Raw genomic sequence first — 26,653 nt, 5'->3', positions numbered from 1 at the left:
GTACTTTGTTATTCTGCTAGCTCTCCACTTGAATTGACATTTCACTCAGTGTCTCTCATTTTATTCAGTATTCTACTGAAGCTAGCTTGATGCCTTTGCCTCTGTCCTCTCGTTTCCAGTCATGCCATTTCACCTTTCTGTCTCCCTGGAAATGAATTAGCCAGCTAATACAAAAATTAAACTGCCAAATCAATTAAGGTTTCAAAGGTGCAGATTCATTTTCATGCTTGTTCATCACACCCTTTATTATGCTTGTCTGCTTCCATTATTGGATTATTGTTTGCACTTTTTTACCTCTACCAAAGGGCAGGGGCTATGATTTTGCTGTCATTTGTTGGTTTTCTGTTTATTAGTTAAAGGCATAACTATAAAAGTGATGAATGGATTCTTATGAACATTTTTGAAGAGACAGGGTATGGTCCACGGAACAAGTGATTCGATTTTGGTGCTGATCTGTATCATAATTTGGATCCAGGAATATTTTAAAAGATTATTAACCATTGTGAATGCTGGAAAGGCTGCTCACTGTATGTGAGCCCTCTTGTGGCCAAAGTGAACAGCTGTGCTACACAGAGACAAATCCTTGGGGTAGTGCAGCTGCCCATTCATTGTCAATGGAAACCAAGTGTTGACACTCAGTGTACCCCGCTGTGTGAGACAGGGACTGAAGGAGCCCAGCAGGGTGACAGCCCACAGCTGGGGAAAGATCCGCTCTATGTAGCAACAGCTGGGCAAGAGTCTTATGGCAAAAATTTTGAGCAAGGCTCAAAACCGTTACCATTATCATCTGTAGGACTGTTATTATGCCACTTTATTACGTTTTGGCATTTGTTTAAGCAACAAAGTAACAACTTAGTTTGAGAATATGTGGTCAGTCTGTCCAGGTGATGCCAATTTAGAAATTTGTTCTGAAATTTTTGGAGCTAGCTCTATTAGCTGACAGCTACATGTTGTTCAGAGCAGAGGAAACTGTCGGTGTTCTAGCTGCACATTATAGCTGCATTTCCACTATCAGACCCTAATGAGCAGGACACCCTGTGCTTCCCTTTACCATCACCTGGCATAACCTCACGGGTTTACACGGGCAGTCCGACAGCTGTATTTTTCGCAATGTCGAGGGGGGAGGGTCGGCGCAGTCCGCACACACACACACACACACACACACACACACACACACACACACAGAGCTGAGGATGTGAAATATCACTCCATAGTGCAACAGTCAGCCAATAACAGAGACTGTATGAACGGTTTATCAAACAGCTGTTGGACATGCATAACACAAACTTGAAGAAATGTGATGTCTTTACCACTTTGCCCATGCTCAACTTAAATAACTCACAGTTTTGCCTCTAAGCTAACAAGTGAATGTCTATTGTTTTTGGTCAAGCTATCATGGGAATACTGCTTTTATTGCATTATGGGGAAACCAAGTTTACCCTCCACACTTTCTGAGTGTTGTCTGGTACTATATGCTGACTTACAAAGGTAGAAGGAGAGTTGCTAAATAGGAAGACAAGACATCAATGCAAGGTTATGAAGAACACCAAATTACCTTAATTTTTAGCAGTATTACCTGGCAATTTTTTCATTCTAGTGTAGGTTAATTGAAATCTTTTGTTTTGTTAATTAAAAAAGTTACTCATTTACCGTCCACTCATAGTAAAGGTAAGTACTGGTTAAGACTGAGATTAAATCCCACTCATGTAGCCCTGATGAAGCAGGTTAGAGTTAAGAGTAGAGTTTTTGGATGTTCAGTTCCTAATAATTAACAACCTGGAATGCTTTTCCTAAACTTTTGCTTTGATAGCTGCATAGCTAATTATATATGTGTACATTAAGATTAAGATTACTGTGTCTTAAAGCTTTGTTTAGTCCTGGCTCTTTACTTTCTCGAAATTGGTTTACTTAACTGCAAACTACTAAATCAAGTACTGTTCCAGATCAAATCAGGGAAAGCCAGCCTGAGGTCAGATGAATTTGAACCTCATTTTAGATGTGTACATGATCCTTGTTTAAGATCCACACCCATGGTGATCGTTTGTAATGCAACATTATATTGCATATGTTCCTTGCAATTTTTGTACTATTTTATATACACACAATGTGTTTTTGTGCTCAGTGACTTCAAGGACTGTGACCAGGCTGACACTATGTGAAAACAGATGGAACAGGGGATCTGTGGGGTCCACACAGACAGCACAGGGACTGAGCAACCAACATAGGAAGTGGAAATTGTCATTGAAGGAGTACATGTATCAGTAGCCAGCAATGATCAGACTTTTACACGTTCCTGGGCCACACTTAAGGTATAGGCCTGATATGTGCTGTAGTTGAGCTACACATTAAGGGTTTTTCTATTAATGGAACCTACTGAATTGTGTCACGCCAAGTAACTCTCATCACAGGTTCTGCATTTGTTTCCACTAGAGTGTGGCTGTTTTGGAGGTGCATTCCGGGAGCTAAATTTCAGCACCCCTCAGGAGGTAGTACTAAAATCAAGTATCAGGAACACAAGGGAGGAGGGTGTGTGTGCATGCAGAGCAGTCGCGGGTGATTGGTTCAACATCCACGTCTTCACACTTCAAGCATTACAGGCACCCTTGTGAACACACAGCTGACTGCGTGTGCGAGACGAGCACAGCCCCTCCCTCCTCTAAACAGAGACCGACACAGAGAAAATACAGTGGTAAAACAAAGGACAGTGTGCATCAACCCCAGAGGCTATGCTTGGTGAATTAAGGGAAGTACAGGGTACACCCCTGCGTTCCAATAGTGGAAGCACAGCAATTGAGCCTTCAGTACACCTTAGAGGTATTTCAAAAACTCTTCAATGTGGATGAGCACAGACTGCTAGACAGTCCAAACGCTTAAGTAAAAGATTTACCACTTGATTTGAAAACTTTCTCTACCTGGTATGCACACTCTCAAGATCATATATTTGCAGTTTGGATGAGGGCTTGTATTTTTACATTCTATTTTTATTATTATTGTTGCCACTGTGCATCTTAGTTCGGATAATCGACAGTGTTGTAATATTGTATTAATGTTCCAGTTTTCTGTGAAACTTTAACAATAAGCCTCATCAACCAAACCAGATCTGTTTTTGCTGCATAACACAGGTTGTAACTATTAATAGCCTAAGTGATGCCAAGTGTGTGATACCCATAAATAAACAAACAAACAAATAAATAAATAAATCCCTTTTTGGTTATTAAATTATTGCGGCCATGGTACTGTATATAATTAGAAGGACATTTTACAGTCAAAATAGATAATAGCAACATTGTTTCTAAGTGACATATATTTTACATTTCTGCTCTAATATTTTTTGGTAACCTATCAGCTAACATATGCCAATACTGGTTCATCTGCAATAGGTTAATTGTTGATCTGGCTGTTCCGTTGTTAGGCTCTAGTTGGGGCACAACCACTGACAATACACTTGGTTTAACAAAATCCACTCAGTTGTCAGTCTACAATACAAGGTACATCTACAGTAGCTAAAAGTACTGTAATACTATATGTCCTCCCTTCTTGAAGGTTATAATATTCAGTTTGTGTGGACACATTTTGAGAAATTTTGATTATAAATGATCATTTAGGGGTGATGAATCGGTTATTCTGATAACAGCATGACTTTCTGTTGCCGTAGTTTTATAATGATTATCAATTCATTCTCAGTGTAGAGTTATCTCACTGCGTTATCTCAGAAGTCGAGCCTCCTGCTGTGTTGATTGTAAATCCTGTAACTCTGTCATAGAATTGCCATTTTCTTGCACATTCATGATTCACTAATGGCTTCTAAAGGGAGGTGAGGTTATCTTGGAGCTCCAGTTTTGGCGATTGAGGGATGCGTGAAATGCTAACTGGCTCCAATACAAAGCATAAATGTAGAAATAATATTTTTTCAACTTTATTTGGTCAGGGTGACACTTTTCTTTTTCAACAATGCTCTGATCACATTCCCACAGTAACACAATCACACCTGGAAGCTACCCAGTGGAACCACAACCTGACCTGCTGGCCACTGAGCAGCTCCACTGGAGCGATTGTGGTTAAGGTCCTTGCTTAAGGTACCAAGGTGGTGTCTATGAGGACGTGGCACCTGCTGGTTTGTCACCTGTGCCACCCATATTTAATCCTGCTGATCTGGGAATTGAATCGGCATCCTTCCAGTCGCAGGTTTGAGAGTCATGTGAGACTTACAAGAAAAAGAACAAAGAAAAAACATGTAATGTACATCACTACCAATACAGTAGTTACACTTTGCTTTGAAATTACATTGTTTCATTACAATATAGATAAATTTGAGGACGATCACATCATTTGCCACATTAATGGCAAATATGTAATTAATAGTCTCAGGTCATTTTGCTGCAAACAGATACCATTCTTTTTATTTGTTTGTTTTTTGCCATTTTATACAGCGGAACTGCTTGAGATGTTTTCTACACCAGAAATGTTGTGATGAATGGGCCTTATAGTTAAATGGTTGTCACAGGTGATGCTAATACTAATGCATCTATGAGACAGTCATCAGCATGGGAGAGGAAAATAAATGTATGTCCTAAAATGATGCCCTAACTAGGCTATAAATTTCATAGTTTAAAAGGCTCAAAGGCCACTTGACTAGGAATAAAAGCTGATAGAAAAATGGACGTGTGTATATGGGTAGAAGGTCATTCTTAAAACAAATAGTACACCTTCATTAATTCTCTCATTGTACTAGTAACAGATTTGTTGACAGACATTTTAAATATAAGCTTTCCATGTAGGAACAGAGATAAGAACTTCTGTACATTTTGAAAGTCAAGAAGTAGAGACTGAAATAAAAAAGACTTCAATGACAACATAATTTTGTACCTGGCTGTAAAAGTCTTATAAATGTGGCCAAGTGCATGGGCAGACAGCCATGGCCATATGGTTGTCATAAAATGTATACCCTGGTCTGTTAGATGACTTCACAGTCGGTCTTCGGGGGTGTAACTATATCTCCATAGTCCAGTGTCTTTGTGATCACTCTTGGGATCAGTGGCAGTTGAGATGATGTGTCATGGATATCCTGTTGTGTTCTTATATTCTTTATAATGGAGAAAATCTTTTTTATTTTGCACCTTGTCATGGCCAGTTTATTATTTAAAAGCAGGACGCATTATAGCTACTATATCTCGCACAAACATGCTGTTGTTAGTTTTGCTAATGTTACCACAAACAACTGATGGGGACATGTGAACAAGAAAACAGAACCATGGAAGAATGCAATTCAGGATGAAGGAAAATGCACTTATTATCACAACATACTGATTAAAATGTCTTGCCAAAGACAAAGGGCAAGTGCACAAAAATAGCTGCTCAGTTACAGTAATGACTAATTACAGCTGCTGGAAATAAGAGTGAACTCCGGTGCAGTGTAAGTTTAGAAGAAAAAAATGAAATATGGTGTTTTAGGAATGTATTCCTATAATTACAATGTTTATTGTCACTATTTTCAAAAACACAGGTGTGAAGTTAAAGGTTTTTGGCTTTCTTGTGAATATCTGAAGGAGAGATATTCTTTTTGTAGGTACTGTATGTTTTCTTCAGATTACAATTTAGACACACACACACAAACAGGATGGCAGTTTCTAGCTGTTATGCTATATTTCCATCCATCCATTAGCTATGCCAGTTATTCTGAGCAGGGGCCGGAGCTGATCCCAGCTGATATTTGGTGAGAGGCAGGGGACATGTCATTGGTCTATTAAAGGGCTAACAAACAGAGACAGACAACTACTCACATCCACAGCTATGGGCAATTCAGAGTCACCGGTTAACCTTTAACCTAACCTGCATGTTTTTGGAGTGTGGGAGGAAGCTGGAGTACCCGGAAAAAACCCATGCAGGCACAAGGGGAACATGCAAACTCAACAGAGGAACCCAGGTCCTTGCTGTGACATGACAGTGCTAACCCTTTGCACCACTGTGTCACCTTGTTATGCTGCATTGTGTGTTAAAAATATAATAAATTAATCATTTAATCATTGATTAATCACTAATCACTTTTTGAATCTCAGTTTGACAAACAATCATGTACCTGCTTGAAACTATTTTGGTTTAATAATCTTGAGATTTACTCAGCAAGCAAGTTCAATCACTTTAATGAAAATTCAATAAGGAGGGATCAAATGGATGAGAATAAAATTTATTGCATTGAGCAACACAGAGAATTTATTCGCAGACTCCTGCGATGTGAAACGATTTCATTAGGCATAGGCCCACATGAAGGCAGGAAATAGGATGATACCCCGGAGTCTAGACACTGGTGGTGGTTTGGAGCAATTAAACTCAATTTATTTATATAATGCCTAATCATAACGAAATTATCTCAAGGCATAGTCAGGTCTAGACCTTACAGTATTATAGAGAAAAACCCAACAAATCCCCACTGAGCAAGCACTTAGTGACAGTGGAGAGGAAAAAACCCCTTTAACAGAGGAAAACCTCCGACGACTCTTAGTGGGTGGCCTTCTGCCTTGACAGGTTGGGGTGAGTCGATTAAAGAGAGAGAAAGGAAAAGAAAAACATCCAAACACACCAAACAAAACACCAATCAAACACTGAGCAGGTTGGTGTGGCTGGTGACGTAGAGCTCTGGAGCCAGGGCTACCTGCAGAAAAGTACAGGGTAAGAGAGAGCATATTACAGGAGAGGAGAGACAAAGTTATTGACATGTAATGGTGGCATATAAATGCATGGAGGTTATGGAGGTGTTGAGGAGGAGGTGGGATGCACAATCGTATGTCTGAAAGACAAGCAGGATAAATTGAAATGATATTTAAAGGACAGCAGCTAGTGACTGATTGGCTCGAGCAACACAGGCAGGAAGATAAGGTGACATCAGGATAGAAGGTGGAGGGACAGCACGGGAAAGCAAGTGAAGGAAGAAAAAAAGGACCCAAAAATAACAGCCCACATGAGGACAAGCAGAGTTGAGGGAAGAGATCCTCCTTAGTGAACTCTGATTTAAGCTTCATAAAAAAATAAACTTCCAAACTGTTCGATTAAGAGAGGTATTTATACACATTTTATTTCCATTTACAGGACTGTTCTAAGTTGACATTATGATATATATATGCGGTAGAAGACATAATTATTTGTGCAGCAATTGATGAAATGTCAACAGATGATGGAAGAACTAATATCACTCCAGCAGCTCTATGGGTCCAGACTTCTAATTATAATTTACTGAAGCTAGCACTGTGAGACTTTAATGCAATGACACAAATACAGTCAACTTTATGTCTGAGGACACAGCTGTCTGTAAGAACTATAGCTAAAAAAGGGGACAAACCTCAGAGTTACACTGAGGTGTCCTCATTCCAACACTGATGTGGTTGCCAGAGAGTGTATGGTGGCATAAATAGAGCTGCAATGATAATGATGCAATTCATGTGACTGTGACAGCATTTTCAGTGTCAGTCCATGTTGTTTCAGCTGTGGTTTGGGACCATGTCACTGTTCAACAGGAGCGTTTCTTTGGTCTTTAATTCTCGTAACATTGAGTTGCCAAAGGATCATTTCCCCTTCACTGGATAAAGTAATGGAGTAATTGCACACAATTCAAATACTTCTGTTTTCTACACACACACACACACACACACACACACACACAATTGCAGGTTTTTTCATGTAATTAACATAGCTCTTGTCATAAACCAACGGGCTGTGACGGGGATTAGTGTTTGCATGTGAATGGGATCCCTGTCAGCTGTGGGATGTAATTAGGGTTAACAACTAAGCTTAGACCCAAAACATCTTCAAGCGGGTGTCACTGAGCATTGTAATTAGGATGCACTTAACATGGTGCACAACTGTGCTTTATGTGCTCTAACTTTAGTCCTACACTTTGTTCTGAAAAGGTTGGTACACTGCCATCGCGGCCGCAGCTGAAGGTTGGATTTAAAATGCATGCAACATTCATAACTCATTATGGAATTTGATTACGTTGTCCTGGCTGTAATGGATCTGGATGGCATCAGACACATCCATCATAACTGGAGACATGTCACTGAGTATCAATACAATGTCAATTTGTCGGTGTCTTACAGCATTAACTCTTCTATTGCTTTGCCCTCGGGGTTTCTTGTATACAAACTGCCGTGTTTAGGTTGGACCACGAGAGTTTACAGAGTTTCGTTGATAAAAACATTAAGAACAACTTAATCTGTTCATAAGATTTTACATGGGATATTTCCAAGTGTAACAAACCTAAACTGACTTCACATTTAACAACAACCACAATTGGTCTCAGACCTTAATAACTAAGTTGCTTTTGTTGTCCAAACCTAACCACAGACAGGACCCTGGATGTAAACCTGGATCTCTGGTGTGACAATCATGTCATTGATATGAAGAGATACCTTTTTATTTTTTTTTTGATCAATTGTGATTTTAGACAGGCAGTTTCTTTTAAAAATGATGAAATGTAAGAAAAAAATATCATGTTTTTGTCTTTTATTCTGACTCTAGCTTTGGTGCTGCCTTTAGCAGATGTGTTCTTTCAACTCCAGCTGAATTAAGAAAAGTTAATTCCCACAGATACTATTACATCATTAAACATGATACATTTTGATATTTGGTACATAAAAGGTCTCATCTACCTCTGCCCCAGCTCATTATGTTCTACATTCCTCATGAACATCCCTCAGAGAAAAGCCATGAAATAATTGTTTTCAATCCAAAATGGGCATATAATTAGTTGTGCGTTATTTATCTAATATAAAACATGAAATCATATTCCTACATTGCATCCTATATTTCCTGTTGTTGTGGGAGAACAAACTGTTATCTGTGCCTCCTCTGTCACAGATTTCTCCTTGTACCAATATTGAACATCAGTGAAAATTGTGGCTGTACAAGAGAGACCAAGAGATGGTTTTTAAAATCATCTGGGACACTTTTGGTATCAAACCCCATTGATACTGCACTGCAAATACACTAATATCATAATATCGTGTCACACTGTGCACAAATGGCCAGTTATACAACAACAGAGACATGCCAATTAATAAGAAAATGGACCCAGATGTGCAGGAAACACAGCCAGGAGCTGTTAGCATGCACACAGTATTTAGGTGCAAAAAAAAAAAAAATTAATCTAACATTTATACATCTATTTATGTTTTATATTAGTGTGCTGGGCAGGGCAAACCATTTAGAGATGCAGAGAAATGAAATGCCCAAAAATAAATAAATAAAATAATGGAGCCTAAATTATCTCAAAGACCCCCCACCCTGCCTGATGTACTGATGTGGCACACATACAAAGTATAGCAAAAGCAAATAAGTTCAGTCTAATAAAAAACTAAATGAAAGGGTCAGTTGTGCTGAATGCTGATGGAGAATCATTAGGACCAAGACTGGATATTCAGTATTTATGAGACATGACTGATTCGCTTGACCAGTAACATGAAAAATGTCAGGTAATAAAACATTTAAAGTTGTAAATGTATGTGGATGAGAGAAAAATTCACTTGAAACTTTTATAGTGATAAGTTAAAAAAATGTAAGAGTTACAAGGTTTTAGTCGCTGTGAGGGGTCTAGTCGCACCAAGTTATGCTGTCATCAGTTGAGCCATCCATCCGATGGCATGGCTAAAGCAGACCAAACAGGGCTAGGGAGAAAACCTTTAATTTTCTGTTTTCCCTCTTTTGTGTTATTTATAAGACAGTAGGTGCAAAAAGAGTAAATGCAGTTTGGCACAAAGTCATAGGTTCCTTATTACAATATACTGTATATACGCTAACCAGGAAGCTACAGGTTAGTTTGTGAGCACTGACACAGTAATTAGCAAGAGGTGGTGGTGGTGGCACATAATGGGCCTTTTCGCAAGTCATTCTGACTTGACATTATAAGAAAAAACTGCAAATAGAAGAGAAGAGGGAAAATAAAGAAAGGGAGATTAATAAATAATAATAGTGTGCTCCTGTGTATAGCACAGCAGACACACTAATAAAATCCTAAAGATATTTAAAAAATCATAAGTGTTTAATGCTGAATTACGCATGCATTTTGATTTATAGTATACACATAAACTACTACTTAAATCCACCATCCTAAAAATGGTTTTATGCTTGTGGCATTTGCAGAGGCATTTAACTTAAATATGGTTTCCTGTCATATCCTATCAAAGGACAATTTAGAGTTTTTTGTTTTGTTTTCACTGCACTGTATACTGACAACAAATGTTTAACATATATTATTGTCTGTTGCTTTTAAATGCCAGAATTCTGAATTGATATTGGGCATTCATTATGTCACAATTACTTTAAACAGTGCTGGATGACAAATCTATTTATTCTCAATATGTGGACAAGGCGAGTACAGTCAGCTGACCTGGACTCAGAGCAAGGAGAACTCATCACAAAAGCAAGATACATGATTCACAATGCCATTCCTTTTACCCTAACCCACTATAGTACACTAGGACACAGCTGTTGGCTTTTAAAAGCTGCTCCATGTGATTAGTTTCTATCCTGTTGCTCCTGTTTTGGATGTTAAGCATGCAAGTTCTGTAACTCTAATCAACCCTGAGTGATACCACAGTATGGCCACCTACTGAGTTTATTTTAGGCTTTGGAAATTAAATGAAAACAGCACTTCACAATCAGGATGATACACTTCAGGCACATCTTTTGATGATCTTCAAAATGTCTTAGTGGTTTGTAACATGCAGTAAAACAAATCCAAAACAGTCATCTGTCTCACCCACAACCTATAGAACAGATAAACCCCTATTTCAGTCAATCCAGCTGTCTACACAGACCATGTAGCAACTCATAATTTATGTGCTATGCACCTTTAAACATGTCCCAACCTGTATTTTTAAACTTTGTTTTTCTTCTTTTGTTATATGCATGTAACTACAGTATTATGCTATGAGTACTTGACCTACAGCACAATACTGTTGCTGAAGGCCTGATCCACATTTAATCAGGGCTGTTTCAGTCCAACGCTCACCTAAAACAAGTAATTACAAAATGTTCCTTCGGTCAGTCAACATTAGTACATATGGTTTGCAATATTCCAACATATGCTGAGAAAATAATAGGGTAAACAAATTCTAATCGGCATAACGTTAACATTACTAGACTGATACGGTACATGAGCTAGAGATGCTGGTAAGGAAGGCAAAAATGTATTTACCCATTTATCTTCTTTTCTTTGCCACACATAGATACCCCACCTCAACTGTTTTGCACATTTATATGCACAGACTGAGATATCCTTTGTAGGTGTTCGCAGGAGTGGTGTGGTAATTGTATACTAGGGAACCATGGGCTTACAGCTGCATACTGTAGTGTGTGTCCAAGTCAGTAAGCTTCACCTAGAGCAATGGCAGTGTAGCGACTCAACTCTAGGCCAAGTGTTGGGTGAGTTTCAGGGAGATTTGTATTACGTATATTTTTCATGTATAATGACACAAAGAAGAGCAGAACTACTGTATATAGAATTTAATATACCTGATATGTACTGAAATATAGGCAACAAAATGTCGCAAAGAACACAATAAGGGTAACGTGATTCAAGCTTGACATTCTTCCTCAGCATCTAAAGATAAAAACTCTGTGAAGTAGGAAGTTGCTTCTAGACAGTACAGTACCTAATTATCATTTATTAAAGAATTTATTACTCCAGGCTTTTGATTCGTCAGAACAGAATACAGTAAAAGATGGCATGCTTATCTTAATCGAGGGTTTCTCAGATTTGACAGAGCTTCTACAGAAATAAAGAAGTCATTATACAAATAACTTTGATAAGTATACTGATTCCTATGTGTAAAATCAGAGTAATTCCACTTTAACTGATTTAAAATTTGATTTAAATACTACAAAATCTCCAGATAACTGGTAAGAATGTTAACACGGGTTAGCTATTCAACATTCCTAAGTGCAGTAATCAGTAGAGTAATGGCAACATGTTGTTTCTGTTGCTTTGAGAGATGTCAGTTAAGGGTTTTAATTAAACATAACTTAAAGACTTAATTTTAAATTACAAAAAAATGTACAAATTGATTAGATGCTAGAAGCTGGAAAATAATAGAATAGAATAGAACTTTATTTGTCATTGTACATTGTGCAATAAAATTGAAAGAGCAGTCCTTTTTGCAGTCCTCATGGAGTTATAGTGGGGTGAAAAGCCATTTTAATGACCCCAAAGGATTTTGCATAATGGAATTAGGTTTTGCTCCCTCTTCTCGGTCACTGAGATCACGTTGTCCAAACTGCAGCAGCCACTATGTGTAGACCATATTACAGTAGTAGAGCAATTGTCCTTTAGTGGATCTCTACCTTTATTCTCAGGTGACACACATCATATAGACTGAACTTTACACCAGAACCACTGTGATGTTTGTAAGAAGGATGAAACCAAAGAATTGAAACAGTCTAACACCAAGGTTGATGTTATTTCATCCTGCCTCACAGTTAAAGAAAAGAGGACAACAGATCCTTCTGTGGAGTCAAGCCATAAGTACCATGCATACATGCAGACAGGGAAAGCTATGGTTCCTAATTTTGCTCATTAATCACCTGTTTGCTGAACATCCTCCAGAGAAAAGTGTTCTGTTTCTCTGAGGTAATTAATGCACTTGAAGACACACCCTCTCCAGCAAATGCTGATAAGTGGCCATCTTATCCCTCTCCTGTCCTTCCTTTTTTTTTTTTGTCTCAGCAGTGGTGCCAGTAGCTCCCATGTCCTTCCTCCTTCTCTTGTCAAGCCCTTTCTTGCACCACTCTTGCTCCTCTTCAGTTTTGTAATCAGCAGACTTTTTTTTTCTCAGGCCACACATCCATTTGGCATCTGCTGTGGGATAAATAAATTATAGCTTTTAAAATCAATACCTAGTCCATGATGTTGGCTGTAGGCTCTATGCTTGCCACCGTGCTAGGATTGTGCCCCTGGGGCCAAAACAGGGGTATGTGTTAAGCCCTGGAGCTATGGCTTTCTGCTGTTCCCAGCCTTCTTATATTTTACTTGCCATAGGATTTCATGTATAATATTACTTTTATTGTGGAGCAAAGTGGAGGTTTTGAGGAATAATTTGTCTCAGGAAGCTGTTGGCTTGTCAGTGTCCAGGTTAACCTGAGTTTTCCCTTGACTCACCACAATGTCTGGAAGCTGCATTTAATTTTTCTACAGAACCACTCAAACAGTCTAAAAATAAATCAAAGACAGTGGTAAGAGTGAAATCTTTGTACATTTATTTCTAAAGGCAAAATAGGAGTAATGCAGCGACTATGTAAAAGGTGTGCTGATTTTCGAATGAAAGCTTTATAAGTTGATAGATGATGCCTTTTCTCAAAGTTGTCAGAGTAATCTCATAGATGGCTTCAGGGAGTCCGACACTAGCCATGCATAAAATACTTCTTTGAATGTGTCTTCAGTGTGTCCTTTTGAGAGCTACACTGCACTATGATTTTTCTAATTCTCTTTTTTTTGCTTTCTGTTTTCCCAGATGGAGATATTAGCGGAACCTGATCCTGATGACGAGGGGACAAAAATAAGTGTAAGTTCTGGACTTACATAAACCTCCGGTTGTAGCCTAATTCTTCTCAGTGTTGTCAGGACCCAGCATAGCACAACAGCAGTTGATTTCCCTGAATAATACACCTTCAACCAGAGAAAGGAGCTAATCAGTGAAATCAGTGGCAGTATATTATTACTGTCAGAGTGGTTCGCTTCAGGCATTCATGGCCCAGCAACTGGTGTGCCCCCTTTTCCCCCCCTGCCATAATGAATGTAAATTCATTGCCCAGATCAGTTTTCACTCCGCTGCCCATTGGGCTAGACAGCTATTCGTAGTGTAAAGTTACAGGTCTGAGATTAGGCTACTGTATGTCGTTTCATCTAAATGTAAATTCCAATTTATGGCAGCTTTTTTTTTTCTTTTCTTGTGTGTGTGTAGCTGTAGTCACCGCTTCTAAGAAGTATGATAATACTTTAGCAGGAACATGGTAACATCACTAGAGTAAAGTTAGAAGTGGCATGAAAAAATGAGCAGTAAGATGATGAGAGGTTAAAATTCTGACCACTTTTTACTCTTTTTCCTACAATCAACTTGAGTTCAATGTTGTTATTACTGACAGAAATAGTGGTGAAAACTATTACACTAAGACTTACGCTGGATGAAACTGAATTTCCCTCTAAGAACAAAAGCCCAATGCAACTAAAACTTTTCATATTAGAAGACTTCTGTCTAACTCTTTTAGCATGCAGGCTTTACTATGAAATAAACTCAAATATGACAGGTTTAAATAAGAAAACAAATGTTAGTTTAAATGAACTCAAAATGCAGTTAGCTTTACCTGGGTTACACTAGAAAGAAAAAAAGATCCACCTCTCCAAGTTATTAAGTCTCGCATTGAGCTGTACAGTAAATAGATTAAACTTAAACCATCCAGCAAACTATAGTATTGATATGAAATTATTTTTTCACTTGGTTTACTATGCAATAAAATTCTTGCACATTAGTTGAAGTGTAACTTACTAGTAAATCTTATGGTATAAACTAATGCAAACCCTAAAAACACACTGAAATAGAGTTTGGAAAATATATTCTACATCATGACACAGTAGAAATGTATTTAACTGGCTTAACTGTACCTGGCTATACCTTCAATTTCTAGTTGTAATGGGTCATTGAAGACAAGTAAATCATGAAATTAATCATGAATCAGTTATATTGTAAATTCTAAATTACCTTTACATTTCCTATTTAACTCATTTAATTTTTCAGGTATTTAACTCTGAAAACTTAATTATTTGAATTTATGAAGTTTAACTTGCTGTATCATCATGTGATTTAATTTCACAATATGACATCTATATTTAAGGCTTAAGATCAATATATGAAAGATTTTGCCTCCAGTGTTATGCTGTGCTTATTAGTTATTAACATCCAACTCAGTCCATCCCAAAAATATGTGCTCCTATAAATAATTATTTTCACATACAAGCTACAATCAGCGCATGAGAAGAGAGAAAACAGGCAAGTACATACTATATACTAAGGAAGCTAATGAGAGAAGCAGAGAGAGGTGTGGTGGTAGCAAGAGTCAAGACTGGCTAATGAGGGACTGAGCAGCAGGTGTGTAGAGCAGAGCTGCTAAGGAAAAACCCAGGGACAACTGCAGAGGATGGGGAATAACAGACCATACAAAAGACCAAAAAGTAACAGAACAGGGCAGACACAGACTGTGACAGTATCATACCATTCACTGTTGTGACACTGTGGTCTCTTTTAATTACTCTAATAGACAGTGAAAGTCCAGGGCAATGACATCTCACACAAGCTGCAGATCTCCAGAGTCAGCAAGAGTGATGAAGGACTGTACGAGTGCCGGGTGACACGAGCTAACTATGGAGAAATTGTGGAGTACAAAGCTCAAGCCTGGCTCAAGGTCAACACAACAGCCAGGCCACGACGACCACTGCCACCTCCCAAGAAGAGCTCTCCACTGCACCTGACAGACAAGAAGCCAAGAAAGTCCACCTCACCTCTGGGCCAGGATAGCATGAGTTCAGACCAGAGGACAGCCTCCACTTCCACCTCTCACACAGCCTCCAATACAGCTAAACACAACCCCGGTTCAGGTAATGCCCTAGGGGAGAGTTACATAATGAGAACACTACAGAACACAAAACAACTCATGTAGCCAGAATAAAGTTACGTCCTGATGTATTTGACATGTTTACAATCTACCTGCTTAAATTAAAAAGGGCTGTTTGGTTGAGATTCATAAGAACCAACAGACTTCACATGAAGTTACAGTTATACAGCTATTAAAAGTAAAATAATACTTAAAAAAACTGATTGCCATTAAAAAAAAATTATCATGTTTCAAGGCACACCGAGACCATAGTACTTGTGTCATTCAGAATTATCTATGCATTGTATTGTAATTTACAATGTGGATTCAATAGGAATGTCCATCCATCACCGCTCATTCCTGAACAGGGTCACGGGGAAGGCTGGAGCCTGTCCCAGATGGCACTGGGCAAGAGGTGGGGTACACCATGAACAGATTGCCCATCTGTCATAGGTCTGACATGTAGACAAACATCCACAAGGCCCCAAGCCAACCCGGGCTTGAACCTGGAACCTTTTTCCTGTGACCACCATGCCACTGTATGCCCCAATAGGAATGTGACATTTAGTATATATGTAATGCTAATGCTTAAGGTGTGGAGACACAGACATTTAACCAGTCACCAGCGACTGCTCTGCAAAAATGCACGCCTGGAACTTGATTTTAGTACCATCTCCTGAGGTGTGCTGAAATTTAGCACCCAAAATGCACCTCCAAGGCCAAGTGAAGTGGAAATAAACACAAAACCCATGACAGGTGCAACATGTGTAGATAGGTTCCTGTAATGGAAAAACCCCACTGAGTCTTTGGTAGTTTTTAATGACCATATCAGGTTTCCCAAGAGACAAAGTTTAGCATAAGGCTACATTACAACTTACATAATATACAGTTCTGGGATCTAGGAAACAAAATATTTGCAAGAAGAATTGCAAGTGACAGTCCCTCAGTCAGGCTGTCCCATAAACATTGGTGATTTGAATCATCAGTCAAATGATGTCCATCGCAAATCTTATGTTGGTAGCTGTGCACATGATTTTTTTTATTTATTGTGTTCACACAGGATGTCAGTGTGACAGGTTAAGGTTTTCCTTTAGCTATAATGGAATTGGGTAGATCCATCCATCCATTATCTATATCACTTATCCTGAAGAGGGTCATGGGGGGCTGGAGTCAACCCCAGGAAACATTGGGTAAGAGGCGGGGTCCACCCTGGACAGGTCGCCAGTCTATCACACGGCTGACACTTAGAGACAGACAAGCACACACACTCATATTCACTCATGTGGGCAATTTAGTCAGCAGTCAACCTAAGCTGCTTGTCTTTGGACTATGGGAGGAAGCCGGAGTACCCGGACAGAACCCATGCAGGCACAGGGAGGACATTCAAACTCTGCACAGAAAGGCACCTGGTTGGCTGGGACTCAAACCTGGAACCTTCTTGCTGTGAAGAGACAGTGCTAACCTCTGTTCTACCATGCTGCCCTTGTATCCAAATCTACAACAGCACATAGCAGAGTTCCCTGTTGAAAGAATAGATTTAATAAATGCAGTGCAGAAGACTGTCCAAATTCACAATTCATCAACTGGTAGCCTCAAGAGAACTATTCTTGGGGTGCAAACATCAACAGAGCTTACTTGGTAAAAGTGACAAACAATTCCATCCATGCAACAATGTAGTAGTAGTAATAATAATAATACTAATAATAATCTGCACCATATTTTGCTGACATTATTCATATACAGAATATGCCTATAGGCTGGATTTCTTACATTTTGCAAAGCTAAACCATTTGTTGTCCAACTACATTATGAGAATCCTTATTCCACAATGTAAGTTCACTATAATATTACGAGTGATAATCATGCAAAAGCAAAGTTTAATTGCATATGCTGACCACATTAACACATTAGTTCTGTTTACACTGATGCAACTGTGGAAGACAGATTAAAGTTATAGTCCATAAACATTTAAACAATAAAACAAAAATGGCTTTCAATATTTAGTCACTTTTATTTAAAGAGCAACTTATCAAAAATGGAACGTCTTCTTTTTGCAGTAGTTTAACTTATTGTCTTGCTGCAGTAATACAGTAGGTATACTCTTGATCTCAGAGTTCAAGCATCTTAATCTACTTGCTTACTGTTAGGCAAATATTGTGTTCTTAGTTTTAAAAAAAGCCAACATTGTCCCTGTTGTCAAAATCAGGCACTTTCTGCACCCCACATTCATTCATTCATTCATAAGAGCTTTTGTGTTTTAAAGTTAAATATCCTAAAAATAATCATGTCCCAGCCTCTGAGATAGGAACAGGTCAAATGTACAATTAAGGAATGCACCTAGTCCACTGATTAAAATTCAATTCACATTTTATTTTTATAGTGCCAAATCACAGCAAACGTCATCTCAAGTCACTTTACTATTATTATTATTATTAAGGAAAAGCCAACAAAGCAAACCCTTGAGCAAGCATTTGGCGACAGGGGAGGAAAAACTCCCTTAAATGGAAGAAACCTGCGACAGACCCCAGCTCCTGGTAGGCGGCCTTCTGCCTCTACTGGGACATCTACACTGATATTACGCTGCATGGACAGTTACTATTTTCTATGACTGCATGAAGTTCTTTGTCTATAAAATGTAGGAATGGGTTGATTTGGGAGTTTAACAAACCATCAGTGCTGTATTCCTTATTGGTCTTAAACTATCAGTTAAAAAAACCTATCCCTGGTTTTCCTCTTTTCCTTTGGATGTCAGATTAATTAATCTGATCATGGGGTGTTCCTTTTGAATAACAATTAGGTCCCTGTGTATCAGCCTCCTAAATTTGCTCTCATTAACTCTTTGTGATATTTTATGCTATATGCTATAATTGTACTGCTCTTTCTCATCTACAAATGCCAGACAGACGGTCCACACAAAGTCAACCGTGCTCTGAGCTTAGATAACCTCCTGCGGCCTGGAGCAAAACACAAAGATATTACTTGCCACTGAATAAAGGCAATGCATTGAATAATCCCTGGGGCTGTGGAGTTACAGATTAGGAAGCAGCCAAATTATGCTGACAGCTGTGTTGCAGTGAGTCCTCTATGTGATGTGTCTGACACAGCTAAATGCTTCTTTGTGACTGCTCAGGCTGCCTTAGCCACCTTCTCTAAGTGGCAACAGGGTGTTAGGGCTGAGGGCAACAGAGTTCTATTACTGCTGCACTCAGGGTTTGAGGCAGATGAGCAACAATAAGTAAATGGGTTGAGATGAAATTAAATGGGGGAGAGTGCAGATCTCCTACTTTTTCGCATTACTGTATTTGTAAACAGTGACGCACTTTCCAGATGGTGGCTGGTGCTGCAGCAGCAGTAGCGATTTGTTCACAACTACTCCCCACCAGTGTGTCAGCTGTTGTTAGATCACAGCTCAGCCTCCATCGTTCCTGGCAGTATTGTTCTGTCAAAGCTCAGAGGTGACCGAGGCTGAATGTGGAAAAAAGGGGAAAAAGTGGCCCCTAAGCCAGACTTGTCCACCTCACCCAATATCAGTATGGCTTTCCACATGAAAGGAAAACAAATATGGACTCAGGTTCATTGCGTAAGCATTCATCCAAACAAAACAACAACAAAAAAAATACTATCTTTCTTTTGAGGAACCACTGCCTCAACTGTGTGCGTATGTCTAAGGAAAGAACATCAATGAGTCATTATTCCAGTAGGCGGTTAGGAACAGTGGGACTGCTGTTTATGGTTGTGTATTTCTCAGGCAGTTGCATGCAATGTCAGCGTGTCACTTCACATTCCTACAGCTGCTCCCACTGGTCCTTTTGTGTGCATGTAAATCTGACTAACATCTGTGAGTGCACAGTATTTAAAAAATCCCAGTCTTATAGTGGATGGGACGAATCTTCATGTGAAATGAGGCTGCAACAGTGGCAGCCTGTGTCTAACCAACAAGATGAGCATAGGAAGAGACAGCACCGATACAGAATGAAAAAACAGAACTAACTATCACGTGTCCAAAATTTATCTTCTGGCAGACATAATGTATTAATTTAATAATTGGTCTACCTGCAGCCAGATATCAGCCTACATTTCTGTGCTGTACAAAACTGGAGTAGAGTTCCACTTAATGCAGGTTCACATAGTTTTGCACTTTTTATCCCCATCCATAACATATAACACCAGTTGTGTTATATCTTGGAGTCTTAGAGTGCCATACATCAAGAATGTGATCTTAAAGAAAGCTTCATATTGTATAATCATTTCATATATTTTTCATGCAAAACAAATTCTATGTTAATGAATATTTTTCTTCTGAAATGTAGTTTTAAGTAAAGTAAAATGTCTTTTGTAAAGAAAATAATGAAGTACCTGAAATATATAATTAAATACAATAGTTAATTCCACCACTGTAATTTCCCATGGCAAAAGAAACTGGATGTCAACAAATGCTGAAGCATTCAAGGAATCAGGATTTTTATTTGAGATAAAAAACTAATACTGAAACAAGACTAACAAGTAAAACTGCCCTTTAATAGCTCCCTAAATTAAGCCCTAATCATATATCAGTTATGAAAATACTAAATGATGGAAAATGATAGCAGCAGTGTTGCCTAAAGCACACAAAACTGCTGGTGTAACCCTTACAAATGTGGTAAAGATGGGATATTAATTGGAGAGTTTACATTACACACCAGACTGTTATCACACTCATCATCACACACAGTTGAACAGTCAAGCTGTAAGGTAATGACATCTTGTTCTATTTAACCAGTCAACAAGAAAATGGGGCAAGTAAGCATGCGAGTCAAAGAGACAGTCAGCTAGCCCATCAGCTAGCCCATCAGCTGGCCAGAGATCAGGAGCTATAGATGGCACTAAGCCAGTTTGAGCCCCCTGTGGAGGCGCTGGGGTGATTCACCTCCCTGCCTCACTGACCCTGACTGGCTCTCTTGCCTGGAATCAATATTCCACATCACTATTTCACTGAGCCAAAAACTTTTTGGCAAAATGTAAACTGTTGTGTTAGGTTAAGTAGGGCAAAACAAAGCATATTCAGTGTGGATCTATTCTATTCAGGAAAGTACCAAGGACAACAAACCCAGGCAGATACCTGCACTCATCATACCTTAATTTAACTGTCTGCAGTTCCTCACACTGAGGAAGAAAGGCAGGACTGAGTAAGCGCAAAGTGGTTTTATGCACAGCTCTTAATCCAGAGGTAGTGTATAAATGTCATATGTCTCCAAAACATATCTGCCATGTACACCAGGCTTTTCCTTCAGCTTCCTCTCTTTAGATGAATAACCGTAAAACAACTGAACTGAAAATTCATCTCAAATGACTTATAAAAACATAGTGACCTTATCAGTTAGTCTTCTTTTTGCATTCAGCTGTACCTTTGGACTGTTTTTTAATGAATGGTAATACCTAAAAACACATTTAAAAATATTCTTTGTTGTTTTCTAAAACTAACCCTGGATGATAAAAGTTAGCCTTTACCTTGAGTGTGCTTTGGTGGCAAGGCTAGTTTTAAGGTGAAAAACTGCTCACACAAAAAATAGCTGAAAGAATGTATGTGATTTCAACAAGTCCTTCAAACTAAACAAAAAATATGCATCATTTGACCCTACCTTAGAACAGAACCCATAGGACCCTTCCAGCTGCACACTTGTACAGTGTTTATGTCATGTCAGCAGAATGGGAACGATAGCTCCCACTGCTCGGGAGCATCCACACAATAGTCCAAGATGGTGACTTTCTGCATTGTAGTCTGCAGCTAAGGCTAATTTGTATCTGTTAATCAAAACATTACTTCATTTTGTGACTACACTGAATAACATTGTTTTATTTTGTGTGACCACAAAATGCCATTAGCGTGCTATGTTGCTAAATAACATACAAGAAAAATAAGGTGTAACTGCAAGTGATGGTTGTTTTAAAGCCATTTTCAAACCCATAATGATGACATTTCTGCAATTCTTTGTGCGAAGCGGAGAATATCATAGTGGTCAGACATTGTCGTGATTTCTCAAACTCAGAATTACAAGGTTGAAGCAAATGAATTTTCCCACTTGGCCGCTTGTTATTACAGTTTAAATGCCATGATATGAAGCATTACCAGACCTTTATCGTCATGAAAACAACAATAAACACACTGTTACAGTTAAGGAACTGTCACAGTTTTATTAGTAAAAGCATGTTGCCTTCCAGTTGCATATGGATGACTTACATACTAAGAACCCCCTCCACTCAAAAATGTGTTTTTTCTTATTTTTATACTCCATGAATATCTGCCTTCCACTATACTGACTGGTGTATCGCTAACAGATGTCTGTTTGCTCCCCTGAATTCTGAATTTCAAACATGGACAGGCAAGAAAAGTTTATGACACCACAAATCTGACAGCTGGTAATGGTTCACCATGCAAATATCTGGAGAATTCACAAGTAGTGTGAAACCTGAAACCTCTAGTTTCATAGGATCCATTGACCAGGAGCAGGAGCAAAAGCTTTATTTATTAACATTTATATTACAGTATAAAATATGCAAAAGTTTTTGGTTATAAACTGGACACTGGTGCTTCTTTCCACAGTTTATTTATTTATTATTTAACATTAGTTGATATAAGACACGAACTGCTGTTGCAGTATTACGTTTGGCTCTCTAGTAGTAGCCTAACTGAGTGGTAATAGTTGGCCTCCTGCCAATAACCCAGTCTTCCAGTTGACATATTATCAAACTCTGAGCCAGACTGTAAATACATTTGCATATTATGCTTAGACCTCTTTTTTACAGTTAACACTGTATAAACACTACCTAATAACAATGTAACGCCACTACCACCACTTAAAAGCATCTGCTGAAAGGTAGTGTATCTGATGTTTATTGGTGGTTTTCAAGCCAATTTAAGGTGCATAACCGCCACCTGCTGGGCTGGAGTGTGGAACAATAATGGGGGGAAGGGGGCGAATTCACAAGCTTTCTTATGCTTCTTAACAGCATTTTTTTAACATATGCATAATTTCACACATTTCATTTTACAACACTTTGGAATTTCAGCGTTATCAATTTCATCTTACTATATTATTTAGTTTCAGTTTCACTTCAAAGTTTGTTTGTTTTTTATTGACCATACTCTGGGTTACAGAGATAGATAGATAGATAGATAGCTTTGTTAATAGCCAAAGGGAGATTTTGATGTTGCAGGAGCTAGACAATTAAGTTTTAACAAACAGAAGATTAAAAATATATTCATAATAAACATAACAAAGTATAAAAGGAGCCTAAAGACTAATATATACACAATATAAATGTTGTGAGTACATTATTTTAGATTTGGTGGTTAATCTAAAAACTACATAGTGCAGTTAAGGTTTGGATATTACAAAATGTCTTACTAATTTATCTAAAACAAGACATTGGGATCTGGATGAGGCTCAAACATGCCCTGCTGAATCTCGCCAATATATACTCCTGCCATTGTATTCTGATACACAGAGATTTCACCAGTCTACATGCAGGAAACAGCAGTAGTGGGCAATGCAAAATGCCTGGGCTCATTTGAATAGTCATGAATTTTGGAATTAATTATGAAAGGCAAAAATGAGATGTTTTATGCCTTTTTCAGAGGTTTATTGAATTTTTTTGTGGAAAAAAACTGATAGATAATATATTGTACAAACAAGTATTTTTATATGCCTTTAAAGATCTCTGGAGGGGATCTTTAAGTGCCAAGGATAGAACTAGTGGAAACAATTTGACACCAGAAGCTGGACATGGCAAGGTGAAATAGTCTGATATGTGTTACATAAATCTTATACAGCACAATAGAAAATATGAATAACAGTCCTAAATTTAACTTAATAAAAGGCTGTGAGAAGCCCCTGTTCAGAAGAACTAAGAGCTGCAGCAGACCTTCAGTTTCAAGGAGTCTGTCCAGATATGTGGTGCATAAAAACAGAATGTTGCTTCCATAATTTGGTTGAACTCTGGGGACAGTAAGTAGACCTATTCCACGTCTGAAAAAAGTCTGGGTGGTTCATAATGGAGTAGCAGATCAGAAATGCATTTTAGGCATTCAGTGCTTTTTAGTCAGCAGTAGCATGGCAAAGTAATTTCTTTGACAAACAGGAAGATGTAAAAAAGTATGTGAGAACTGAAGACATGTAATCCACATGGTCTTATTGAGGACAGCATCTTTCTGAATCAGATGCAACTTATTGACCTGTAAAAGCATTATATAAGCATTAGTCACTCCTACATTACCCCTAAGATAAAGACGGTGTTGTCCTGCTAAGAAGTACAGTACAGCCTTAAATCTTTATATAGTATTACTGTAAGGAGGATGATTATGTACTTGTCTTTAAGTGGATGTTAAAGTTTACATCAGACTCCATGACTACATCAAGATTACACTAGCTTGGCTTGTTGTCTTTAATGACTCAGCACTTACATTTAATTGTTTGGCTCAAAAGTCTATTAAATTACAAAGTGAAGTGTTTTTGTTTTATGGTTAGAAAAACTGTTTTATGTAAAGTTTACAGTGCTTCCCATATTTATGTGCAGGTATCTATTGCATCCCAACATTCCCAGGGGATCGGAGAATTTTAGACATGATTTTGGAGCATCTACATGAATTTGTGTTGACAGTGACTAGATTTCTCAGCTACTGTACATGTCTTCCAGTTATTCTTTACATGGTAAAATCACTTTCTTTTTTATATATATGCTCTTTCAGCCAGCCAAACTGAAAAATAGCTTTGCAAATACAAAATAACAATGTCCCCCTGCTGTTCAATACAAATACATTTTGACCACCAGATTCTGGAAAAAAAAAAAGTCATATTTAGAGTTGGTTCAGAGGATTTTGCATTTGGAAGACTTCAGAACTGACGCAAAAAAAATGACCCGGTACAGCTGTGCGGTGTGCGGTGTGCGGCGACCCACTGTGCTGTACTATACCCAAATAAGGTTATTATGACCCAGCACTGGTAGCTCTGCCTAAATGTTTTTTTTATCTTCATTCAGAAAAATAAAACGGATGAGTAACTGCTTTAATCAATACTACTGGAAAGGTTTTGGTATGATATAACACCATTTTAATTTGAAATCAGTTTGAAACTATCAATGACTTGCTTTATCATCATCATCAACATCATCATTATTATTTTTATTATTATACCAAGGAAAGGTGGGTCAGTAAAATATGGTGAGTAAATCCTACAAACACACCAAAATCAACAATGTGCTCTTTATATATAACACCTTTAGATTTTTCTACCATATCCAACACTCACTCCTAAGCCCATTAGTTATTTTTGAAGATGTCAGTTTTTACAAATATGTTAGTTTTGTTTTAAAGGTATACTATATGTCCTGTCCAGGTCGGCACTAGTTTTTAGCAAACAGAAAAGTTGTGCATTTGCTGGACACTATTTCCAGTGGTGTTCATGGTAAATACTGATATGTTTTTAGGCAGATAAATAGATAGATTTGAGATAACAGTAGAGCTCTGTGGCAGAGAGGAATAAGATATATCAGGGTGTTGATACACACATGATAATGGTTAGCAAAATACTGTACATTAAATGTTGAATATTTTCACTGGACCGTTGATAATAATAAAAATATACAATATCATTAGCCTTATGGTTTAAGCATGAATTCCTGAACATTTCATTGTAATACATCACAAAGAATAATGCTGAATGTGATGGAGTTATTTCTTCAATTTCATGTAAACCATCCTTTAAAGCTGCAGTATGTAACTTTTTAAAAGTATTTTTGTTGTAGAAATCTGCTCCAAAACGTGTCCTAGTGTGGAGAGGTGCTGTCAAAGCCTCCTGTGACCCAAATTCATTGAACAGCACTGGCAATGGCACAGAGATATTAGCTTCTAACAGGTTTTGAGTGGGACTGACCTCTCTAACCAATCAGAGATTTTCAGTTATTTCTGCTTGATCAGTCAGTTTTATTGCACTCTCATTTCTTGTATTTTTATAATGTCAAATATGCGAAGAGCTTGGCAGTGTGGTGGAGTGTAGCAGATTGCAGTAGAGCATAGTGGAGTAGGGAGGAGGAGTTTCATGCTAGTGCTACCTTAAGTTGCATACTGTAAGACCATCTATGCCAGTATTAGAAAATTGTTTTGAGTGAGATGCAAGTAGTGTAATTTCTCCCCATGGCTATCACTGTATGTTAATACAGGAGTCATGAGACAGTGCTCAACACACTACTAATGAAATTTGTCATGCTGTCTAAAATGGTAGAACTTGATGATTTGTCATGATTTGCCAAAATGTAACTAATTAATCTGTGCCATAGAGCTACATTGCTGTCAAAAAGCTAACTATTAAAAACACAACAGTGAGCCATGTTGCTGCACTGGGTGCCTTGTTTCTTCCTCACAAAAAATGTCAGGTCTGTTTTTTTTTCTCAAAAAGAGCTCCACAGCCTAAGAACAGCCATCATTTATCACAGTCTCTGAAGTAAGAAAAAGTCAACTGTTTATACCCCTGATCTTTGCTGTGTTTCACAGCTCAGCTAGCTTCTTGCATTGTTATGAGTCAGGCACAGACTAATAAAATAAAACAGATTCTGGATTTGGATTAGTGCATGTGTTTGGTGTACATTTTTATGTACTGCCTCCCTGTCTATTTCTCATCCTGACTCTTAGCTGGAAGCTGATTAATTATTCTCTGTATTTTGGCCCAGAGCGATTGGCGCTCCTCTGTGGCACCCCTGTTCTGTAGATTGCCTCAAGCCAAATGAGATGTGGTGGTGAGGAATATAGGGTCAAAGCCCTCTGTCCTCCCTCCCTCCTATCATTCCTCCCTTCATTCTCCATTCCCCAAAGCAAAGTGCCCCTGTGGATTTTCCTTCTTTGAACTACCTTTCAATCTCACCAGTCTTACACAGGAATCTAGTAAATGCTAATTTGATTTAGTAAATATTTCATTTTTTATTTCCTAAGTCCTGCCTTGTTTCTCACATTTTTCTTGCATTCTGTCTTTCTCAAATCCTTTCTTTCCCT

At 38.3% G+C, this 26,653-nt stretch overlaps 1 protein-coding gene across 1 annotated transcript in view; it reads left to right on the top strand.

The window, feature by feature from the left end:
* vstm2a (V-set and transmembrane domain containing 2A) overlaps positions 1-26,653 on the top strand; it is a 68,921-nt gene that overhangs the window by 32,771 nt on the left and 9,497 nt on the right. The window contains exons 3-4 of the mRNA XM_020619441.1: positions 13,500-13,550; positions 15,301-15,637. Of these exons, the coding sequence (XP_020475097.1) occupies positions 13,500-13,550; positions 15,301-15,637 (388 nt within the window). The remainder of the gene's footprint in view (positions 1-13,499; positions 13,551-15,300; positions 15,638-26,653) is intronic.

Source organism: Monopterus albus, unplaced genomic scaffold, assembly GCF_001952655.1.
Source record: "Monopterus albus unplaced genomic scaffold, M_albus_1.0 scaffold219.1, whole genome shotgun sequence".
In the NCBI taxonomy this organism is placed as follows: domain Eukaryota; kingdom Metazoa; phylum Chordata; class Actinopteri; order Synbranchiformes; family Synbranchidae; genus Monopterus; species Monopterus albus.
Note: the sequence above shows the minus strand (reverse complement) of the source record. Positions and strands in the feature narration are given on the sequence as shown.